Source organism: Pollachius pollachius (assembly GCF_949987615.1).
Source record: "Pollachius pollachius genome assembly, chromosome: 5".
Lineage (NCBI taxonomy): Eukaryota > Metazoa > Chordata > Actinopteri > Gadiformes > Gadidae > Pollachius > Pollachius pollachius.
This window is the reverse complement of record NC_136938.1, coordinates 25,904,643-25,928,036: the sequence shown is the minus strand read 5'-3', so window position 1 is coordinate 25,928,036 and position 23,394 is coordinate 25,904,643. Positions and strand designations below refer to the sequence as shown.

Sequence of the window (23,394 nt, the reverse complement as noted above, 5' to 3'; positions counted from 1 at the left end):
GAGATTTGCATAATGCAGACTCTTCACTATTTCCATTCCGCCGCACTCAACCATGAACAGGGCTTTCCTTTTTGATGGCGTGTCTTGTGTGTGTATGCGTGTGTGTGGGTTTAAAACTTGTGTGTGGGTTAAAAACTTGTGCGTGTTTAAAAGTGTGGAGTGTGGAGTGCACACACATGGAGTGTGTGTGTGTGTGCTTAAGACAAATGTGTGTGTGTGTATATGTGTCACTGATCAAAACATGTTTGTGTGTGTTTAAGACGATTGCGTGTCAGTGTGTGTGTGTATTTGTCTGTATACGTGTGTGTGTTCAAAGCATATGTGTCTGTGTGTGTTTAAAACATGTGTCTGTGTGTGTGTGTGTGTGTGTGTGTGTGTGTGTGTTTAAACCCATGGATGTGTGCGCATGCCCGTGTGTGTGTACATTACCAGAGCTGGAAGCGGCTGTACTATACACACTGTGTACGGTCGTCAGAGGCTGGGTATGATTATGCCGGTAAAAAGGGCTTTCAGCAAACCCCCCCCCCCCCCACACCTGTCAGAAGTGGAGTCGGTGGCATAAACTATGCTGATAGAACTCCACAGGGGACGCACAACGCCCCGCCCACTGATGGGCCCCTGCTCAAACCGGCTGCTGCTGCTGGGAACAAAATGGCCGACATGATTTGATTGGCAAGCGAACTGAAACTAGCTACTATATGGCAACGGCTAGCGTTGCTAAAAACAAACCGTTTTTTTTTATGGATGGACCGTTTTTCGGAAATGTATTTTATTTTGTATAGGGTCATTTGGTTGTATGATGTGCTAGCATCATGTGGTTTTATACAAACGTCAGTGGTTTGGTTGTGGATAGGGCCCTCAGCCTCTTCTAGGGGCCTCGATGGATATGGTCATGTGATCAGCTTGATAGACATTGCGTCATGGCCACATCAACCCTTTTGTTATTGGTGAATTGTAACACTTTTGCTCTTTTCTACTCCTCATTCTCTTTCGTCTGTAATCAAATAATGACATTTCGTAGAGATCACAGACCGCTGTGCATTACTCATGCTGCATTTACTAGGATTTGATGGATGATGTCAATGTTAAATCGAAACGGCTTCCATTTTAATCCACCTTGTCTTTTGTTATGGCATCAATGAGACTCGCGCTGCATGCCAATTAAACGAGTTGACAGGTGAATCGTAGCTCACTGGGCCTCTGAGTGAAGGGGGCGGGAACGAAGAACATCTGTTAGAAGGCGCTATGTCGCCATCTGCCGGCCGTTCATTATAATTGCAGAAGGTCTCAAAAATATGCTGCCAGTAGTTGTTTTCTTGATTCATGAATGAATCGATTGAAAGTTGAAATAAAGCAATTAAAAAACGAAATAACTCGTAAAGAATTTACAATAACATGAAAACCAGCACGTTTGAAAACGATGTAGGCCTATTAGGCATATAGTCTACTTATTGTTGTGCAGAGTCCCCCTGACAGCAGATATAAACATATGAATACATATCAATTGAATTTCATTTTATTTATGATATGTGATTTTTATCATCTTTATTGTATATTTAGGTCTTAATTGTTAATGTCAGCCTCAATTTAGTTGCACAGTAGCTGATTGGATGAATGAGGAAGTATCCTTAAATCTAAACAGCTTTCACCTTAGCTCAAGAAACAGATATAGGTATGTGGGAGCTTTGATGTTTTAAACTCATTGTTTTAGACTCAAACTCATGTACAAATGTATACAATGTAGATAATGGATGCTTCCCTTTTGGCCTACAGCTATACAGCATTGATTTAACATTAAAACATTGTTATTACAACCATTGATTTTTTGTCAGTATTGAAAAAGCCATATCGATTCCATGTTGATTCTGAGCTCTGAGGTCAAAAAACATCAACGTTGATTCAACATTGATATTGAGCCATTCATGAACATTAATTCAATATTATTGTTTTGTCCGATTTTCAACATTGAACATTAAGTTCTACCACAGTATTGTGAGAACATGGTTTATTGGTGGTTGGTTTCAAGTAGCCTGTATTAAAAACAATGGGTGGAATAGGACGATTTCAACCCTCATTGAGAGGCATTCAAGTATTTGCTCATTACGTCAGAATAGTGATAGGTATACTGATGTGTCCATTTTAAATAGGCCTACATATCTCATTTTTTTCAGGACATGTAAGCAAAGTATAACGACACAATACTTACAGGAAAAAAAGAATGCGTGGTTTCTACTTTGCCATAAATGGTTTACCTTCAACATTAAATTATGAAATAATTTGTGGACTGAATTCACCCTATTGTTTCTATGGGGAAGAAAGTTGGAGGCTTCTGCGCATGTCTAAACATTGGCCAAAACGTGTGTGTGTGTGCGTGTGTGTGTGTGTGTGTGTGTGTGTGTGTGTGTGTGTGTGTGTGTGTGTGTGTGTGTGTGAAATCCCCTGCTGTGACTATCATGCCCCCTAGTGGTAGAATAGTGGTGGTAAAAATAGTTTGCAGTGCTGAAGTGAGAAAGGCTCCACTGATGTCATTGTTATGACAGGCAATAACAGCCGTATCATCAAACTATGTATCTTCAAAGAACTTTGAGTTAAGACAGATTTCACGTTCACCATCAGGGCAATGAGCTTAACAAATGATTTTCCCGACAGAGAATAAGGTGATCCATCCAGATCTGATATATTGAATTGCATATCGAACCATAATTGCAGTTAGGATGAACGTACCGCTTTAAATATTCAAAAACGTCAACGCTACTGTCTGTCTGATGGGAAGGAGTGAAGTCTCTGTGCCCTGGCATGCTGTGCCTTGGTCGTCGGCGGGTCGAAACCCAAGAGAAGCCCTTGAGCAAGGGGAGCAGGCAGCGCATATTTTATCCATGCAGGATCACGTACACAGCAGAGTCACTTTCAAACTTGAGACGCTCCTTCCATCACAGTGACCGGAGCCCCCCTGGGCTCGGGAGAATGAGGAGACAACGTTGAGACGCGGCATTACCTTTTGGTTGAATACGAGGCTAAAAAAGGCATTTCGTTTTTGTTTTTGAGTCATGTATATCTTATTTATTGCCGCCTTATAAATAGCTTCTCAATTCAAGATTTGCTTTCATCGCGACCTCCTGCAAGGACTTCAAAGGTATCCCATCTTACGATATTATAATAGATATTTTCTAATTCTAATTCGCTTTACGGAAAAAGGCGTGTATAATTGAGTTCCATGGATGTCTGCTCTCCAATAATGACGTTGCACTACTGCAGCCTGAGCCATGCTGCGCATCATGTTCGCATCCTGCGTCCTGTTGTTTTCAAACTACGCAGCAGCGCCTGCCGCTCATTTCCGGCCCGAGAAGCGTCTGCTGTGTTAATGGGTTAGGTCACTTATTCTTAACAGCACACGTCAAGCAAGCAAGGAGCACCGTGCAATGTTTTATCAACATTTCCCAAAGATATATATTTTTTAAATTGAAAGAAATAGTCTATCCATTTATTTATTATACTAATTAAACAAGGCTGCTTGATATCAAATGATATCAGCATCAACATCATGTCGACACCTAGACATACCTGGTGGGTCTAAAATCCACTTACGCTGTAACGTTTGTTTCACAGATGCTGAAAATGGTTGTCTCCAGCGTCCTATTCTTTTTTGCCCTGTGGACCGTGGCTGTGATCGGGTCTGGACCCGGCTGCCCGCTGCTCTGTATCTGCTCCGACAAAGACAAACACCACCTGGCCCAGTGCACCTTCAAAGACCTCACCAGGACCCCAATCGATCTGCCTCCCAACGTCACCATCCTGAACCTCTCCAACAACCGACTCGGCGTCATCGCGGTGGGTAGCTTCGACCGTGTGACCGCAGTGACGTCGCTGTGGATCGCTCAGAACACGATTGTTTCCATCGAAGCGGGCAGCCTGGCTCCCTTGATCCACCTGCACAACTTTGACGTTAGCCACAACCAACTGGTGGATTTCCCGTGGGAGGACCTCCGGAAGCTCACAGCCCTGCAGATGCTGAAGATGAACCACAACCGGTTGGTCACACTGCCCAGGGACGCCTTCGGCAACCTCAACGACCTGGAGTCCCTCCGTCTCAACAACAACCAGTTCATCACCGTGGCCCAAGGGACGTTCGACGGCTTGACGTCCATATCCCACCTGCAGCTCTACAACAACCCCTTCACGTGTGACTGTTCCGTCGACTGGCTCCGAGACTGGATCCTGACCCACACCGTCTCGGTGCCCGAGCAGAGTCTCATTGTTTGTGGCAATCCACAACAACTGAAAGGAGTGCTGCTGGTACAAATGCCTCGATCTAAGTGCACGGGCCCCGACGTTATCGTGACCGCTGAACCAAGTAACGATCATACTGATCTCTACGAGGGCACCTCGCTGATCTTAACCTGTGAGCTGAGAGGAAACCCAGAGCCTGTGGTCGTGTGGCGGATACAAAGCAAGCGCCAAAGGGAAACGATCCTTGTGACCTCCGGGGACGACAACTCAGCAGAATCCACAGAGGACTCCTCGTTTGCAGACAAACCGTTCAAGGTCTTCAGTAACGGAACCCTGGTGATATTCCACATCAGCGCAAAAGACAGCGGAAACTACAGCTGTTCGGCCACTAACGCGTTCGGCACAGCCGAGGACACCGTGGCCATAGAGGTCAGGACTTTACCGAAACCCACGCCCACTAAGAAAGGGACCCGAACCTACGTCTCCACCAAGACCCACCAAGTCGTGACCGTGACCTCTGTCTCCTCTGCTCCCTCTCCTCCTCCTCCAGCTTGGGAGGGACCAGACACTCCCAACGACACACCCGCGCCTCCGTCACCGCCGCCTGCACCTCCTCCACCCGGCCTGAACCCCGGGGCCAACAAGGAGACCCCGAGGACCTCCGCCCAAGACAGCAAGTGCGGCCTGACGTCCAAGACGAGGTACATCTCCAACCACGGCTTCAACGGCAGCCTGGAGGACGTCAAGGAGTACACCTTTGACTTCGGCGTCATCGCCCTGAGCGTCTCCGAGACCGAGGCCAGGGTGCGACTCAACCCCCTCCTGGTGGCCAGAGCGAGGAGCAGCACCGGGGAGGAGGGGCTGTACCTGTGCCTCTCCGCCGACCCGGAGAACCCGGCCATGCAGTGGTCCGGGATCGAGGCGGGCGTCAACACCTACGTGTTCGCCAACCTCCGCCCGGCCACCAACTACTCCCTGTGCTTCACCTACACGGGGCGGGACTGCGACGTGCAGGTGGTGTTCTCCACCCGGAGGCAGACCGCCAACCTGCTGATCATCGTGTCCGTCTGCATGGTGCTGCTGACGGTGTCCACAGTGCCCCTGCTGGCCGCCACCTGCTACCACCTGGTGCTCAAGTACCGCGGGAAGACCTACAAGCTGATCCTGAAGGCCCGGGACCAGTACCAGGTGGAGACGAACCTGGGGGGACATTTCCACCTGCACGCCCCCTACCCTTCAGAGTCCCGCAGGAAAATCAACGGCAGCGAGCTGGAGGAGGAGATGGGGAAGCTGGGAGGACGGCGGGGACGGCAGGAGAGGGGGGAGGAGGAGGGGGATGACGAGGGGAGCCAGGTCACAGAGTCCTTCTCCATGTCCAGGGCTCATACCGGTGACTGCGAGGCCAGCTCTGAGTACAGCGACCGGCTGCCCCTGGGAGCCGAGGCCGTCAACATCACGAGCGACTACAGATATCCCTCTCTCTGATTGGCCGCTGTGGTGTATGTGTCGCGGTGCCCATAGTGGTTCATATACTTCCTGAGGGAAATCTCTAATATGCTCTGTTAGCCGGTTGCAGAGGCAATGCCGGACGTATTAGCTCTTTATATCGTTATCAGAATCCAGCAGTATTTAATACACAGTGTGGTTGGATGCTTCCGTTCCTGTAATAACTGCTTATGTTAGGTGAGGATAGTTGTTTTCTCCTAGAGTTGGGGAGACCGAATTTAAATTCAGCTAAGCATACAACAACTGAAAATGTGTTATAATCAGCATATCGAAATGTATTCAGAAATGTACACATTACTAACATTAGTTGGACAGTATATCTACTAACCCAAAGCATATATCTTAACCCAAAGCAAATCTCCCGCCTAGTTTTGCCAACAGAGTATCCCTGTAGAAGCTGTATGCCAGTCGGCTAATACTAGCAATATCAACGTCCTGTGTTTTTGTGTAAACAATGAGATCACATTCCAAAGGTGTTGGAGCCTTTCTATGTCAGTCTTCCTTGTATCTCCCCCACTAACCTCCAACACCTGTTCCTGAGCTACTGGCAGGCCCACCTGGACCAAAACATCTAACCACCTCTACAGTAGATCTGAGGAGCACTGAGACCTGAGGAGACCCGGCATTCCTCCTCAGTGCGTCAGATCCCACCATCACTAACAGCGGTAACAATTATTAACAGTATCAATGCCGCCTGTGGTTTCCCTGTGGTTTAATCCTTGTGCTGACCGTTTCTCCCTCCTGTCATCCAGATAACCAGCCTTACCACCCTGCCTGCCTCCATTGCCTTGTTGCCTTGTTGCCCCAGCCTGGTTCTCGAGCCTGATTCCCCTTCTCCATCTCCGGATGGGCCGTTGGTTCACCCCCACCCAGAAGAACCCCGACCTGTCCGTCCACCCCCCCGTTCCCCTGACCCTTAGCTGTCTCTGCTTGAACCACTGTCGGCAATAAACTCTTTCTGAGTGTTTGTTTGCTGCGTTTGGGTCTGCCTGTTACCTCATCGTAACATTATGAGTTTCATACACTGATGATCCACTATATTTGTTATCAGAGATATGCCGATTCAGACTCGTTACCCATATGTGCCTGAGTTAATAAAGTTTTAGCCAATTAAAAGTGGGTAGGCAATCAATTTTCAATCTGATTCATCCCCCTCCCCCATTTTGTCTAAACTAGTGTAAAAACACACACACACACACATATTATACATAAATATATGTATATTTATATATATGTATGTATCATTGTTTTTATTAGATAATATTTAATGAACATAAATCCAGATAACAAACATGCTATGGTTTTATTAAGATAATCTCAAAACATATAAATATGTAACAAGGAAAACCTCACAACCCCTTGTGTTTATTGATTTCTGCATGTATTAGTCCATCTGGCATCTTGAATGATTGTCATACATATAAGGGTTGTATCAATCGCGAACACAGCATAGTAAATCAGTAAGAACGTCACACACATCCTCACTTGAGTCTCGCTGCTGTTCTACTTCTGCTAAATCTCGGTCACCCCGCGGCGGGCCTGTCCCGTTTCCCTCCTGCTCTGACCTGGTTGCGTCGTAGCATCTTTAGCTCGCTGGGGCCTCTACCCCAACCTCTGCTGCCTCTGAGGCCCCCGGCTCAGGGCTAGCCTCCCGGGTGCCGCCTGATCTGACGGAGCCCCGCAGCAGGCCCCCGTTCAGGCCAGCCTCGGCGGACGACGCCTGCACCTGGAAGTGCTTCCTGGAGCCCAGCAGGGAGGCGTTGTTGACCAGCGTGTACAGGAGCTGCCAGCGTACGCACAACCTCTTCCGCTGGGCCGCTGGGGCCAGCCGGTTCGGCTGCACCCTCTGGATCCCTGGGGGACCCCCCCCCGCGGAGAAGCAGAGGTCAAGGGTGGGGAGGAGGGAAATGTGTGTGTGTCTAAGTTGGTTTTACACCTAAATGTCATTTCATTATTTTATCAATTCATTTGAGCCATTTAGGAAACACATTCATTACAGTGAGACGCATTACGTGATTTAGGGGTTAAACATCTTGCTCAACAATAACTGCAGGTCAGCTGTTGACATTGGGTATCGAACCCGGAACATTTTGGCTCGGAGTCAGACACCCTGACCGTGTCACTATTATTATCATTAAAGATGCATATCATTCGTGCAGCATGGAACAACAAGCTTCATGGATGACACTGTGTGCGGTTGGTGTGTGTGCGGTAAGGGTGATATACTCTACTTAAGATGCGTGTGTGTCTCCGATGCCTACCTTCCTCTGCGTCGCGGATCTTCTTCGCCGCCCCCCCCTTCAGGATCTGGATGTCCAGCAGCAGTCCGCAGAAGGCCTTGAGCACCGGATGGGACTGGTTCACCTCCACCTTCAGGAAGTGGGCGTAGTAGCGGTACGCTGAGGGGGGGGAACGTTTACGTTTAAAAAGAGTTAAAGGTCCCATGTCATGCCACCGGGTGTGATTAGCCTTACAAGCCGTTTTGAAAGTCTGCCCCTTATAACATCACTAGTGGGCGTGTCCACCTAGATGTGTGCTGGATTGATCAGTCTACCATCCAACCCAGTGGAAATGCATTTGAATACACACATGACGCTTAAACATGCATGTATGTACGTCTGCTTGTAAATTTAAGTTGTTTGCTTAGATTGTATGCTAACACCAGGAGGACAATAGTGCACAGTATTTTAGTATCATTTCAGCAGCGGTTTTGAAGTTACTGTCTGTGTGTGGCCTGCTCGTGAAACTTGACACAATACATAATACATCTTATTAAACTGATAGTTCAAGGTCTTGATTCTGATTGGCTCCTGCTGTTGTAAAATACACACACCTGTAACCAATTAATTGTTCTTATTAAAGAGACGCCAATCTGGAAGTATGCTCGCTTGTGTTGCCTGGCAACTATTTTATTAAACTTTAGTGCTTGGAGAAATGATCAGTGATGATTTATTGTTTTCAATAAATGATTGCATTTTATGTCGCTGTGTGTTCATTTGGTGAAATCCCTCCTTTGGTGGCTCATGGCTCAAACACACACCTGGGTCGTAGGACTCTGCGCTGCGGTGGAGCAGGCTGATGTCCATGCGTCCCAGGTGGAGGATGTTGTACAGGGAGGTGATCAACAGCCTCCATATCCCCACCACCAGCCCCACCACGGTGTTGAGCAGGTACAGCATGTAGGTGAGCAGGAACAGACTGCCTCTGGAGACCGCAGAACACACAGGTTTGTTTTTATGATTGTTAGAAAAGGCTTGTTATTGTCTGGTTTATTATATTTCACTTTCAGAACAGCAAAGCATGCTTGTGTGAGCAATGAAGGCATCGCCCTCAAACACTTAATCTTAAATCTCATTTTCTCTTTCTTTTCTAGAAAATACCTGTTGTTCAAATCGGTGGTGCCTCCGTCCTTCTTGATGAAGGCAAAGTGAGCAGCTACATGTTGGATTGCTGTCACCACAACTAGTGTGACCCAGGCAGGCCTGGAAAAGAAGCACACGGCAGTTTTAAACGTGGTCAACACTGATTCATGGAAGAAAGTAGAAACAGTGAAGTCTCATCCTGTGCAGACCCACCACGCTTTAGCAGAGATCTGGAACAGGATAAGGTTCCGGCCGTAAAAGATGGGGACGATGATGAGGAACACCAGGAACAGGAAACAGATGAAGAACACCAGCGTCTGGATCACCATCCCTGCCCACACAGAACCCACGAGCAAATAATCATTGTTCCAGGGATTCTTCTTATTTTAATTTTGATTTTCGACCGCCCATATCACTGCGGTGGAATGGTAAAAAGTTTTCAAATTTGTCCACAATGTACACTATACAGGAAGAGCATGTGTCCAAAACGTCGGGGACCGTTTGGCCCATAGGGGACGCTATAATTATTATTTATTATTATTATTATTAAAGACCCATGGATCATTTGAGTGTAGGTTGTGGAGGGTAGGTTGGGTCTGATATCTGTTCTTGTTAACCCTCACCGATGCTGACGATTGCAGCGTGGTATCCTGTCAGGCCCATCCAGCACACAACCCCAGGCTTGGATGGACGGATTGTCTTCTGGCAGCTATAAACGCTGTAGACGTCTCCCCGGTATAAGCCTCTGAGGTTTTCCCTGTAAACAGAGAGCCCGCATTTATACAGTGTCAGTCCAACACAAACATTGGCAAGTGTGGCATGCGTCTCAGGAGGTAGAGCGGGTTGGCTAGTAACCAGAAGGTTGCTAGTTTGATCCCCGGCTCCTCCTAGCTGAGTGTCGAGGTGTCCTTGAGCGAGACGCCTCAGCCTGACTGCTCTCGACAAACTGGATGTGGTAACAATATGGTTGACACCGCCGTCGGTGAGAATGGGTGAATGTTAGGTGATACAGCGCTGGACACTGGTTAGAAAAGCGCTGTATCCATTTACCAAAAAAAAGCCTAGGAGTCCCGGCAATCAAATTGGTAGAATATTGAGCAAGGCATGAGTTGTCACGCACCTGTTTAGGACCATAGACCTCATCAGCATCGCCAGACTGACCATACAAGCGAGGGTCATGGCACACAGGTAGCACACTGCCAGAAACCAACGCAGAGAAAGGTACAGATTATTTGTTTCTCACGGTGTATCATGTTGAGGACAGCGTCTTTCTCCCCAGCTTTACCCACCCTCCAGCAGCCAGGTGTAGTAGGTCACGATTTTGACCACCTCTGCCTTATCCTCGGACAGGATGATGTCGAAGCCCATCAGCAGGAAGGCGATGTCCTGGTCGATACCAGCACGGACGATGTGGAGCACGGGAATGACCAGAACCACCAGTAACAGCGCCACCTCAACCATGAAACACACACTGGGTTTACATTTCTGGGTCGAGAATGAACTACGTTTCTTCACACATTTAAGACGTTGCAGTCTTCATGTGATCTTATATGCACATAGCTTGGTTCAGACGGAGTGCATATATATTTGATTTAAAACTGCGGTAAAACATATAGATCTGGTTCAGAGCGATAGACAAGTACAAGTTGGCTGGAACAAATAGTTGTCAATTCATTAGCACTCACATGATACATTGCCACTAAAGCAACAAAGGCTGAAATGGACATCTTGAGTGGGAAACGGAACACTGAAACAAACAGAAGAGGATGTTCACATGTTGAGAAATACTGTAGAATGATTTGATTAGGTCCAAATATATTAGAAAGGACGATTCTTGAAGGACACACCTTTGTCTGGTGTATAGATGTAACCCTTGACTGCTTCCAGTAATCGTTCCGACAGCTTTGGTTTGTCTATGTTTATAGAACTACATGAACAGGAAAGATAATAATTTATGTTGCTCGTATGAACCATTATTCTAAAATGGTTATCCCTTTGAATGATTAACAAGTTCCTGCAACAAAAATACATTTGAACGACTTAGTCACACCAGACATCGATTACCATTTTGTTTTACCTGGAGATTGAGGGCTTTTTCTTCAGAAGAGCCTTGACGTAGTCTTGGTAGTATTTGCTGTCAAGGTCCTATCAGTGAAATATACAGAATAAATAAAGGATATTAAACCATGTCTGCCTTGAGGCTATCAATTATGCAGATTTTACAATCAACGGTGACATCTCATTTAATCCCTTTGTCGCTCATGACAAAATACATGAGTGACTCTCTCTGATTCTCTCTCTTTCTCTAGAGCAAGAGAGAGAGATAGAGAGATTAAATGTCTGATGATGTATTGTTCATGTTACCATATCTAATTATGTTTGACTGTGATCCTTGTGATCGTTTGTAATATCGTGTCTAACCAAAAATTTGAAAAAGATGAAAAATGACATGGTCATAATGCACATGTATGCAACATTTAAATGTTGACTCAAGAGAAACGAGCAGCTTTAGTGTCCCACCTCATCTGTTTTGGGGCCTTTTAAGAACAGCAGGGGGAACTGGACACAGAGATAGGCCAGGCAGGCGAGCTGAGGCAGGCTGGCCAGTAGGGCATAATACGCGTAGATCTGTGGGGAGGACAACAACGGATACAAACACAACGGATACAAAATCTCAAAAACAGCCTCTCCCCACAACCAGGGGGGAGGCTGTACAGAGTCTTGGTGAACTGAGCAAGTGAGCCTTGAGCAATACTTCTCCACAGTGACCCACCTCTGTGGTCTCGGGGCAGTCCACCTTCTGCCAGAACAGAACCCCAAAGTGGCTGAGGGCCAGCAGGCTCCCGAAGGCGTAGCCGGCTCTGTGCTGCAGGGTGCAGCACACCAGCAGGGGGTAGTACAGGAGAGGGTAGTAGAACACTGCCAGGATCTTCATGTACTCTGGGAATGGCAAATGGAGTTCTTTACAATACTGCCTAACATTCACCGGTTCATGCACACACTCACACACCGACGGCGGTGTCAACCGTGCAGGGCGACAGCCAGCTCGTTGGGAGCAGTCAGGGTAAGGTGTCTCGCTCAAAGACACCTCGACACTCAACGCTAGGAGGAGCCGGGGATCGAACTAGCAACCTTCCTGTTACCAGCCAACCCTCCCTCCTGAGCCACATGCCACCCCTGGGAACAATCAAAGATGGAGGGTATGTTTCCTTCTCCATGAAGTTATCACAACTGACAACAATATTATTATTTTTTGTATACTACTGTTTGGAAACCATCCAAACCCCGTCCCCGAATGGTTCACACCTTTCATTTCTGCTGGAGTGTCTTTGAGGAACGGGAGGGGGTTCGGGGAGAGAACCAACACCGCCAGTCTGCTGAACACCACCCCAAAGACGGCCATGGCGGGACCTTTGCTCTGGGTCTGGTCCAGGAAGTTCACCGCACTGTGGGGGGGGGATCACAGGTGATCTCTTACAGACGGTGGTTTAGGACTCACTGAGACCCGAAGCGAGATCCCCACCGCTTACCTGAAGATGCCCGAAGAACCGCGAGCGAACCCCCCACACAGCTTGTGTTTCCTGTTCAGAACGGCCAGGACCAACATCATAACGAGCTAGGAGAAGAGCAGACACATTTGTTGTCATTCTGAGCAACCCACGTGCCAACTAGTGTCCCGTTGCTGGATGAGTTCAGGCAAGATACATTCATCCAGCAAGGACTGCCATAGAATACAACATTTGATATACCGAACCAGGCCATTTGCTTATTTATATTCCAGGTCATCTTGATGTTATGAAGAGGAATCTTTCTAATGCTTGGTCAAAAACGAAATGTAAGGATCACAACGCTTAGCATCCTCGCATTCAAATTGTGCCTGAGGCTTTGGAAGCTGAGGAAGGAGTGAAATGTGAACAGTGAAGGAAAGTTGTTCAGATTCATGTACTTACCAAATGGGAATGCCAGAAAATAAAGAGTAGTCATGTGCTGTTTGGTTGCAGTGATGTCAGGCTAAGGTACTTAAGGGCTTTGAGTATGGTAAAAAACCTAACCGAACTATGTAATCGTAAGCGTATGGTTTCTCATGGAGGGTGGTGCATTCTTACAGATATTGACAGGACACAGACATGGAAGATTCTGTCGTCGGCTGTGGGGTCACATGGCTGTATTACTCTGTAAATATGGAAATCACATCAATACATCTTCATAATAAAAGTAAAACACTATCGCAAAGACCAGACTACCAGGAATCATCAATGAGAAAACATGAAATGAATTAAATGTTTTTGATGTGAAGTGCATGAATGTGCGTTAACAGACAACAAATGGGATTCTGTGAATTTGGTTCTATATGATATGAGTTGTTTTTTTTTTAAGGATGATTTGATTCTTAAGATGGATACTTTATAGCAACATTTACATTTAGGGCATTAAGCAGAGACTTTGATCAAAAGTGACTTACAATAAGTGCATTTGTCAAAGCAAACTATGTGAACTTATATGAACTGCTTTACCTCATGGTTTTCGCAGGAATGTAATCTCTGAAAAATACAGTAATAGTACCAAAATCAGCATTCCTCATACTTACTTGATTGGTGGCTTGGTTGGCTCCTGGTTGTTTGAGTACCAATCCGAATAGTCGTAATACGTGTACTCAAAGGGCTCGGGATCCACTTTGCTTTGATTCATGGCTGCTCTTGCCAGGTAAACCAGAAGTTCACCTGTCTCCGAAGCTTTTCAGTCGCTGGTAATTATTATTTATGAGTGGAGCCCAAATTTAAAAACAACAACAGGAGAGGCACTGAGGTACCTACCGATAGCTGGTGTTAGTGGTGACCTTTCTCACTGCTATAGTGATGGTTTGATGTGGCTGAGAGAGCGAGAGAGAGAGAGAGAGGGGGGGGGGGGGAGAGAGAGAGTAGGAGAGAGGGGGAGAGAGAGCGGGAGAATAAGAGAGAGAGGGAGAGAGAAAGAGAGAGAGAGAGAGAGAGAGAAAGGGAGAAAGAGAGCTTAGCCCTAACACTCCAACACATTCCATTCAGGGTGAGAGTCTTAACACCGCAGATTATTCAGCACATGCACAACAGTTGGTGCTCGAGGTGAAGTAAATCAATGGAGAGTGACAATAAAATGTCTATATCATTTGATTGTACTGTATAGCTACATGACAGAGGATTGAACATTGTCTGGTTGTGTATTGTGTTTCGTGACAAGTTGGTAAAATTATGGTTTTACCAATCAAATGATCAGACTGGAAGGCCATGTAGGACACATCTATTGTGAATTATGACCTCAAATAATTTAGTTTGGTAGGTGGTTCAATTTAAGTTGCGATAACGTTGGTGATTCGGTGACATTATTCTGTGGTGCGCTGTGAGCTTGTTGGCCTCTATGCTTGTTACTCAAGTGGCTAATCGTATAATACGATGAAAAACTGAGGCTGGAAATCTCTAAGACAGACTTGGTCTGTTTGGAAAGGTCTCGGGGGAGAGGGCGAAGTTGGCCTCGTGACATGTGAGGCATTATTATTAAGAACAGATTTAAAGAGAGAAAAGTAATTAATTAAGAGTCCTATAGGGAAAACTACTATCTGCATTAAAACTGTAGTAAACCAACCAGCACAATGATTACTCAACTATGTATTCAACTAGTAATTTTATGATTAACGTCAGCTGTTAAGCCCCATGTATTAACGTTGTAAACCATAATTTTTATTTATTTATTAGTGTTACAAGCTAATATTATTTTAAGAAATACAGTCAAACAGCTTATCGGCGGTTCAGGGGTTTTGCTGATCTGGATTTGTGTGCGTTCTCATGACGTTTCAGTGGGCCAGCTGATCTGACCATCACAGCCAGAATGCCTCAAGGTTTGGACGAGCAGGGCAGGAGGCCATTCTGGTCCATAGCTTATTTAATGGTCCTCTATATTGCAATATTTTCCATGTTCACTTTAAATAAATGGGACATAATTGCCCGGGGCAACAATGTCACTTAAGGTTTTTCCACCACACATTTATTTTTTAACTGGACATTTAAATCCCATATTCACTGCTCGGGCCCTTAGGGCCGCCAGAGGGCGCCCAAGAGCGGGGTAAATTGCACACGGGAGAGTGTCAGAGTGCCGGTCAGAATAACGTAAGGCGACAGTCCTCAGCTCTGCCTCCTCTGTTCATTTAACGTAATTGTTTGACTATGTATTTAATTTATTTAATTTTGTCCGTTTTTTACATTCGCAATTATTTTTTATATGAGAAGGAAACTCAACTGAAAGACGAAGGCTTACTGTGTGTCTGTTATTTGATTTTGAGCTTAGTTGTATTTTAATTTTTGCAAGTTCAGCATGGCAGATAATGGTGCATCACTTTGAAGATTAAATGCATATCAACACCAGACCACTCTTGTGAGTTTGCTACCTTTTAATATTAGAAAACATAGAAGGGTAAAAAAAATGCCAGGCTGACATCGGTTTGATGTAAGCAACACAGCTACAACTAATACAATATTGGATGGGTACGATAGATTAACGACAGATGTGCAAATTATCGAGCATTGGCGTTGTGGGAGGGGGGGGCAATCAAATTCTGCCTAGGCCTCCATAAAGGCTTGGGCCGGTACTGAACTGTACACGTTATTTTTTAGATGTCTTGTTATATGTGCCCAGAGGAGGACGCTGTTTCACTCCATCTCGTTTGGGTTCATTGACGGTGGACAACATTATCAGGGTTAGAGCTTTAATTTATTTCCTCTGTCTGATTTCCATATGTATGAGAATATCAGTTAGAATACCACATATGTAACATGGTTGTGCAGGTTCTCATCTGTAAGGTTTGTGCAAGCAATGAACTAATCCCATGTCCGCGTGACATGTGTCCTAAAGTGTCACTGGTATAAAATTCAACTAAACAATCTCGACTTTTTCAAAGCATGTCAACAACAACAACAACAATAACAATAACAACAACATATATCATAGGAATGTCGACACATCTAACCCCTATAGCAAATAAAACGTTTTTGCAATAAAGTCACAGAGACACAAATAGAAAAATTGAACACAATGCAGTAGAGAATAACTTGCATTGCATCAGTGCTTGTAGATTGATATTGAAACTAAAAAGGGGTTTCCTTAATAGCACAGGCGGACAGCAAGCGTTTAACAATCCCATAAGAAACGTGGAGGAAATAGCCTAACATCGTCAGAAGCATATATCATATGTCATTCAAAAAAAATACAGAAAACAGCTCATCAAATCTCTAATATGCACATGGAGAGCGGAACAAAGAAGAAATAACAAAGAAATAGAACAAAGAAAGAGACGAAACAGTAGAACCCGTCTGACAGCCTGTCTCTGCTCCCCCGTGGTTCTGAGGCTCCCAGACCGGACACCGGGACGGGTTCTGCTCAGTTCTTGAACATGTCACACAGCAGCTTCTCCATGGGGGTGTTGCCGATGGTCCTGTGGAAAAAGAGGAGCTCGATCCGCTCGGAGCTGACGAAGCGCAGCGAGGGGAGCAGCAGCAGAAGCTTCCCGAACCTGAGAGGTCGACAGGTCGCCGCACGGGGTTAGCGAATCCATACAGGTAAATAAATAAATAACTACAAAAAAAACGTAAAGATAAGTAAACGTTCACACGTTAGTGTTCTTTCACACTTTAAATACTGTACTTTCACTCATGCAAAAACACTTTGAATACATTTTGATAAAACACATATATTTGATTAATTGTTATAATGGCAGAATTGTTCAAATAATCATCATTAAAATAATCCATTTTATCATTAGCTGTATTATGACAATCCATCCTCATCCTTCTTATTGCTGATGATAATGAGTGTGTGTTCCATGGTGGCAGGTGCGCTTGGCCTCACCTGGCCGGCTGGGCGGGGTAGTGGGAGCGGATGTGCTGCCCCAGCATCACCTGGGACTGGTCCTGGAGGTTCTCCACCTGCTCCGGGTCCTTCAGACCCCGAGTCTCTGTGCACACAGGACAGGAGGGGGGGGGGGTCATTTAAGTCTCCACTACCTGTGTGTGCCTGTGTGTGTGTGTGTGTGTGTGTGTGTGTGTGTGTGTGAATGTGTGTGTGTGTGCGTATGTGTATGTGTGTATGTGTATGTATTTATGTGTGTGTGTTTGTGTGCATTTGAGGTGTGTGTGCGTTTGTGTTAGTGTATATGTGTATGTGTGTGTATGTGTTTGTGTGTGTGTGTGTGCGTAAGTATTTGCGTGACTGTGTGCGTTCATGAGTATTTATGCATTAATGTGTATGTGTGTGTACTTATTTGTGTGCATTTGTGTGCAAACAAAAAACATTTAAATACAATCATCATCTGCGTTATTCATTATTCAGAAACACACAGTATTTATTATTTTTAGGGCAGGGCAAAGATTGAAAGTTTTAATCACGATTAATCGCATAGTATTGGTGAGTTAACTCGCGGTTAATCACACTTTTAAAATAATATTTTAAATCCACTCCAATTGAAGTTAAATGAGATTATCAAATGGAATGACACATTATCATTCATACCAAATGTACTTAATAAGCAAAAACTAGACCAAGTGATCTTGAGGGAGTTTTACTGACTCACTCGGTGTGGGTTGAATATAAAACTTACGGAACACCACAGATTTGGGAATTGTAAACAGGCTGTCCCTTACTACAAGTGTAATTGAATGTAAAGTAAGTGGAACTAAAAACTAAAATGATTTCTGATATGAATGTTGACATTCCGTGTGAAAGAACTGTTAAGAACATGCGTTAATGCGTCAATTTCTATTCATCACGTTAAAATAAGATTGCGAGTTATCAATGCGTAATCAACCCGTCAACTTGCCCGGCCCTAATAATCAGATTGAAGTATCATTCGGTATTTCCACAGTTCCATCCACTCCACTGACCTAGAGCACGACCGGCAGCTGCGTCGCTCTCACCTGGCTTAAACAGGACCACCGCCTTCAGGCAGGCGAACTCGGTGGGGTCCACGGCCAGGGCCTTGAAGCGGCTGAACACCTCCTGGAGGAGCCGCAGGTCCAGGCTGCTGTAGCTGGCCTTGCCCTGCATGCCAGGGCACAGGTCGGGCAGGGACAGCAGCGGGCAAGTGTCCAGCGGGAGGGACCACTGGATGGCACACAGCAGGAACAGCTCGCTCCACGCCTCCTCCAGGAGGATGACCTGGGGGGGGGGGGGGGGGGGGAGAACAGGGAGATCAGGGAGGGGAGAGTGGTTACACACACATACATAAACACACAGACACAGACACACATAGGCACGGACACAGACATAGGCACAGACACAGACAGACAGACACACAGACAGACATTCAGAGAGACGCATGCACGCACGCACAGACACACACACACACACACACACACACACAAAAAACAACAAAGGTGCGTGCGGCTGTAGGACAGAGCAGAGCTACAGTGTAAACAAAGATGATTTTTGGTGCGTTCATTTTTCGCCTTACCATCACGTTGAATGAGTTTACATTTGTATTAACTCATTTAAACGATGCTTGCATCCAAAGAAAAGCAACCAAAGCATTCTACCGCTTAAAAAATGAGCCATTGCTCCATGGTCAAGATTCTCCCAAGAACATTGTAAGGCTGGTTCCACCTGGAAAACCAGGGAGAAACCAGCCTTACATCGTTGAGCCCTCCATCTTTCCAACTGCAAAGTTGGAAAGATGGAGGGCTCTACGATGTAAGGCTGGTTTCTCCCTGGAAAATTGGAAAACCAGCCTTACATCGTTGAGCCCTCCATCTTTCCAACTGCAAAGTTGGAAAGATCGTTGAGCCCTCCATCTTTCCAACTGGAAAGTTGGAGAGATGGAGGGCTCAACGATGTAAGGCTGGTTTCACCTGGAAAACCAGGGAGAACTGGAAAGTTGGAAAGATGGAGGGCTCAACGATGTAAGGCTGGCTTCTCCCTGGTTCTCCAGGTGAAACCAGAGGAGAGCAAAAGCACCCTAGCACATCCAAACGATGCGTCGGGAGGTGCGTGAGGACGGTGGCTCCTCCTCACCTGGTCCCTGAAGGGCAGGTTGGAGAAGACGGGGAGGTTCTTGGCCCACTTGACGGACATGAAGAGCAGGCGGGCGGAGGTCTCGTAGACGTTCTCCGAGCTGCAGGGGTAGAGGGCCATATGGTACTCCGAGGAGGCTCTCTCCGGCTCGTTACTGGTCACGTCGATGTTCTCGTCCACTGGGAACCAGGAGAGGGACAGGGATGAGCATGACATTCACATTCAGTCGTTTGTTCACTTTGATCCAAAGCTGTTCTCGGCCCAGAGGGATTTCCAGTTGAGATGGACCTCATCCTAAAATACTTCAATTACTACGTCCTTTTTGTACTGCAAACCTTTTTGTAATTTTAGTGTTGTTCTTACTGTATTTAGTGATCGAGTTACACTGCATGAAACATTTACATTTAGGGAATTTAGCAGACGCTTTTATCCAAAGCGACTTACAATAAGTGCATTTGTTACAATAAGTACATTTGTCATAAGAAGTGAAACAATATATCGCTGTCGGTACAGTAAAGATGTTCATAGAACCAAGTGCAATATTACAATCGCTAGGCTAACCCATTCCCCGTGTAAAGCAATGATAGCAGCTACTGCAGATGCTACACAATTAAGTACCTTTAATAAGTGCAATGTACAAGTGCCAGGACGCACAACATTCAATGGTCGCTGTGCATTGGTTTCTATGCAGAGTCGAGGTGAAACAACCAAAATATTACTGCTAATGTTTTAACGTTGTACCTACTGTATTCACTAATCAAGTTACACAAAATCAAACAACTCTTATACTAGCAAAACTTGTTGAAGCTTGCATCACTGTCACGATAGCCACAGGTATTTCTACAACAGTATCAACGGGAAGTAATAAATCAGATGGAACAGAAACCAACTGAAATTGATCATGTGTAAAATAAAGTCTGGTGACATATTCAAACCCTTCGAACCAGACCAGCCAAAGGGATAAAAGAAAACCTAGTCCCATTAAATCTGGTCACATATTCAAACAACCAATAAACTACCACTAATGTTTCAGCGTTGTACACACTGTATTTGTTGATCGAGCTCCCCAAATTGAACACCTAATAGATACTAGAACAGCTACGTACAGGTTGGGGGCCCCTCAACTCACCAGGCCCCGAGCACACATTCTCAACACCCTGTGCCACGACGCCCCGAGAGGGAACCTCTAGATACGGGGGGGGGGGGGCCTCACTCACCGTCCTCGGGCTCCAGCTTGGCGCAGGTCTCGGCCGTCATGAGGCTGGCCATGAAGCGGTGGTTGCTCTGGGGGCTGCCGCAGCGCTGGGGGACCCCGGAGGAGGCCATGGACATGGCGGCGGAGGTGATGTGGGGCCACGTGATGACGGAGCCCGTGGAGGAAGAGGAGGAGGAGGAAGAGGAGGAGGAGGCGGGGTCCCGGGTGGTGGCCAGGTGGTCTTTCTCGGGGTCCACGTCGATGGAGTCGAGGCGGACCTGGGCGGAGCTACGGGGCTGTCGCTCGTTCTGCACGGCTGTGGGGGGGGGGGGGGCGGCGATGAGGAAGAGGACGGACGCGTTACAACGCTCTTCACATCCTCGTTCTGTTTGGGTTTCCTTGACCATCACACGCTGTTGAAGGCGTGTGATCCCTCCTTCCAGGGATGATCAGGAGTGCAATGGATGGCACCCATTACACTCCTGATCCCCCACTCTGCGTTATTTCTCTGGATTTCTTCCTTGCTAATTAAGGGAGTGTTTTCCTGCCCTCTCAGGGCTAGGGTCAGGGGGGGTGTCATACATATATTGCCTGTTGTTAAGCCCTTTGAGACTGGACCTGTGATTAAGGGCCACTTGTTTTATACAAACTTCCAGAATCACAAAGTGGCACAGTTCACCTTTAACAATCATTATAATAATACTATACATCTTCACCTCATATTGTCATGATGATGGCTGAGGCTATAGAAGATTAATAATAGTTTACGTCTTCACTTCATATTTTCATGATGATGGCTGAGGCTATAGAAGATTAATAATAATTGACATCCTAACTTCATATTGTCATGATGATGGCTGAGGCTATAGAAGATTAACAATAATTTACATCCTAGCTTCATATTGTCATGATGATGGCTGAGGCTATAGAAGATTAATAATGATTGACATCCTAACTTCATATTGTCATGATGATGGCTGAGGCTATAGAAGATTAACAATAATTTACATCCTAGCTTCATATTGTCATGATGATGGCTGAGGCTATAGAAGATCAATAATAATTTACATCTTCACTTCATATTGTCATGATGATGGCTGAGGCTATAGAAGATTAATAAAAATTTACATCCTAGCTTCAAATTGTCATGATGATGGCGGAGGCTATAGAAGATTGATAATAATATACATCCCAACTTCATATGGTCATGATGTAGAGGCGTCAGTGGACTCACCGTCTTTGTTCATGCCCGACTGTAAGCACTTCTTCAGGCGACAGGCCTGGCACTGGTTGCGATGGGCCTTATCCACGGGACACATGCCCGTCCCGGCCTGGCACCTGTGGGGCACAGAGCCACGCTTTAGACAGACGCTCTACTCCGGGTCTACTAAGGATGTTAATAGAACCAAGTGTTATGCTAACCTAACAATAACCTAATATTTATAATTGTGATAAACCTTTTACAATCTGGAAAAAGTTTAACACTAACAATAAGGCAGTTTAAAATGTGTTTTAAACGAGATGGCACCAATATGTAAAGCAACATGATTCGCAATAAAACGGTTGGGTCAGCCAGTGCTGTCCAATCGGACAGCACTGGCTTCCCATTGGTTGGTTGTCGCTGCGCTAAGAGGCACGGCTAGCTCACCTGTAGATGAGCCTGCGGCGGACGCTGCGCTTGAAGAAGCCGCTGCAGCCGTTGCAGGCATAGATGCCGTAGTGCTTCCCACTGCTGGTGTCTCCGCACACCTTGCACAGCAGCGCAGGGCTCAGGGCTTTGCCCGGAGCAGGACTCTTGGCTGGGGGTGGGCGGGAACACACAGGACGTTAGCACGACTGGACCTCTGTGTTCTTCTGGGTTTTATTGGGAAGACCACTCAGGTAGGCCGTTAAAAGGCCAAAAAGAAAATTATAAAACATGTTCACACATATATATATATAAATAGATTTTTTTTTAAAATCTATATTAATATAATCGAAATGAAATGGAATTATACTTTAAGTGTAAGGCCTTAATTAACTTATATGAGATGCCAACATGGTGGCATAAGTGACACTTTTAACTTTTTTTTTTTAACAATTAACTTAAAACATGTTATACTTTTATGTTGCTTAAACACTTAAACACACACAAACTCATATACTTATATTTTGGAATAGCTTTTAGGATTGATTTATCAAGAGGTACATTTGCTTTAATTCAATCATTTAAAAAGCCAATGTAATGAACGTAATTCATCATAATCGTATTCATCTAAATGCTTTGAACAAGTGACCACCAGGCCTCCGTGCGTCCCGGGCTGGCTTGGGGAGCCCCGGGTGACAGGTCTTACCTCCTCGGTCGTCAACCCCGGCCCCTGGGGACCTGCTGGGAGGAGACCCTGGCATCATGGCCATCTTAGACAAGTGCTCCTCCATCATTTTAAAAACAGGTCGAAAAAAAAGTCTTGGATATTGGGCGAAAAGATAAAAAAAGGATAAACGAAAAGTAGATAGTCTTGTGCTTCTTCCTACGGAGATCAGCGGTTCGAGTTCAAAACCGTCCAACAAAAGACGCCGCGTCGGTTCTTCGGTGGGCGAGGTCGGAAAGGTGCGACGGAAATCACTCCGTCAAGCGGAGCAACCGTCAGAACGGTCGGCTCTCAGTCGAGCCGGCTCTCTCCGGGTCTCCTGAGCTGGTCGGCCTGCTCCCGACAGACGAGGCAGATGGTCCCCGGTGGTCCCCCTTCTCCAAGCGCACCACCAAACAGAGGCCCCCCCTGCGGCGAGTGGCGGAGTCAGCCCCTGCTGCGGCCTCTCGGTGCTGGGATGCGGACGTGCCGGCGCGTGGCCACCGAGTCCCGCGGGAAACACTTGTTGCTCGTGTGGCTCGGAAAGAAGCGTGTCTGGCGTTCCCCCCCCCCTCCCTCTGTGCTCCCTTCTCTCACCGAGGTCGGTCAGCGTGTGTGTGTGGGTCCGTCCCTCCGCAGTGGGTCCTCAAAAGGCAGCCGGTGGAGGTGGGGGTGGTGGGGGTTGGGGCTGGGAGGATTAGCACCAAGCGCTGTGTAAGCAGCGTGCTCATTTGTCATCCCGGTA

At 46.2% G+C, this 23,394-nt stretch overlaps 3 protein-coding genes across 3 annotated transcripts; 1 reads left to right on the top strand and 2 right to left on the bottom strand.

The window, feature by feature from the left end:
- The first annotated feature begins 3,002 nt into the window (after positions 1–3,002).
- LOC307075579 (immunoglobulin superfamily containing leucine-rich repeat protein 2-like) lies at positions 3,003–6,590 on the top strand. The gene is made up of 3 exons (XM_079736215.1): positions 3,003–3,133; positions 3,607–6,398; positions 6,486–6,590. Exon 2 carries the CDS (start codon positions 3,607–3,609, stop codon positions 5,710–5,712), a length of 2,106 nt encoding a protein of 701 aa, XP_079592341.1. The 5' UTR covers positions 3,003–3,133; the 3' UTR covers positions 5,713–6,398; positions 6,486–6,590.
- A 728-nt stretch (positions 6,591–7,318) lies between these two features.
- On the bottom strand, positions 7,319–13,784 carry LOC307076143 (receptor for retinol uptake stra6-like; the record flags this gene model as incomplete). The annotated part of the gene is made up of 17 exons (XM_079737027.1): positions 7,319–7,587; positions 7,995–8,132; positions 8,774–8,937; positions 9,114–9,215; positions 9,309–9,426; positions 9,719–9,852; positions 10,216–10,291; positions 10,385–10,547; positions 10,781–10,842; positions 10,943–11,022; positions 11,173–11,240; positions 11,616–11,723; positions 11,869–12,035; positions 12,402–12,541; positions 12,626–12,711; positions 13,202–13,268; positions 13,684–13,784. 17 exons carry the CDS (start codon positions 13,782–13,784, stop codon positions 7,319–7,321), a joined length of 2,043 nt encoding a protein of 680 aa, XP_079593153.1.
- A 2,715-nt stretch (positions 13,785–16,499) lies between these two features.
- LOC307075872 (photoreceptor-specific nuclear receptor-like) lies at positions 16,500–22,740 on the bottom strand (the record flags this gene model as incomplete). Its single annotated transcript, XM_079736592.1, has 8 exons — positions 16,500–16,632; positions 16,968–17,073; positions 18,032–18,272; positions 19,125–19,303; positions 20,342–20,635; positions 21,554–21,657; positions 21,968–22,118; positions 22,653–22,740. 8 exons carry the CDS (start codon positions 22,738–22,740, stop codon positions 16,500–16,502), a joined length of 1,296 nt encoding a protein of 431 aa, XP_079592718.1.
- Positions 22,741–23,394: the final 654 nt, after the last annotated feature.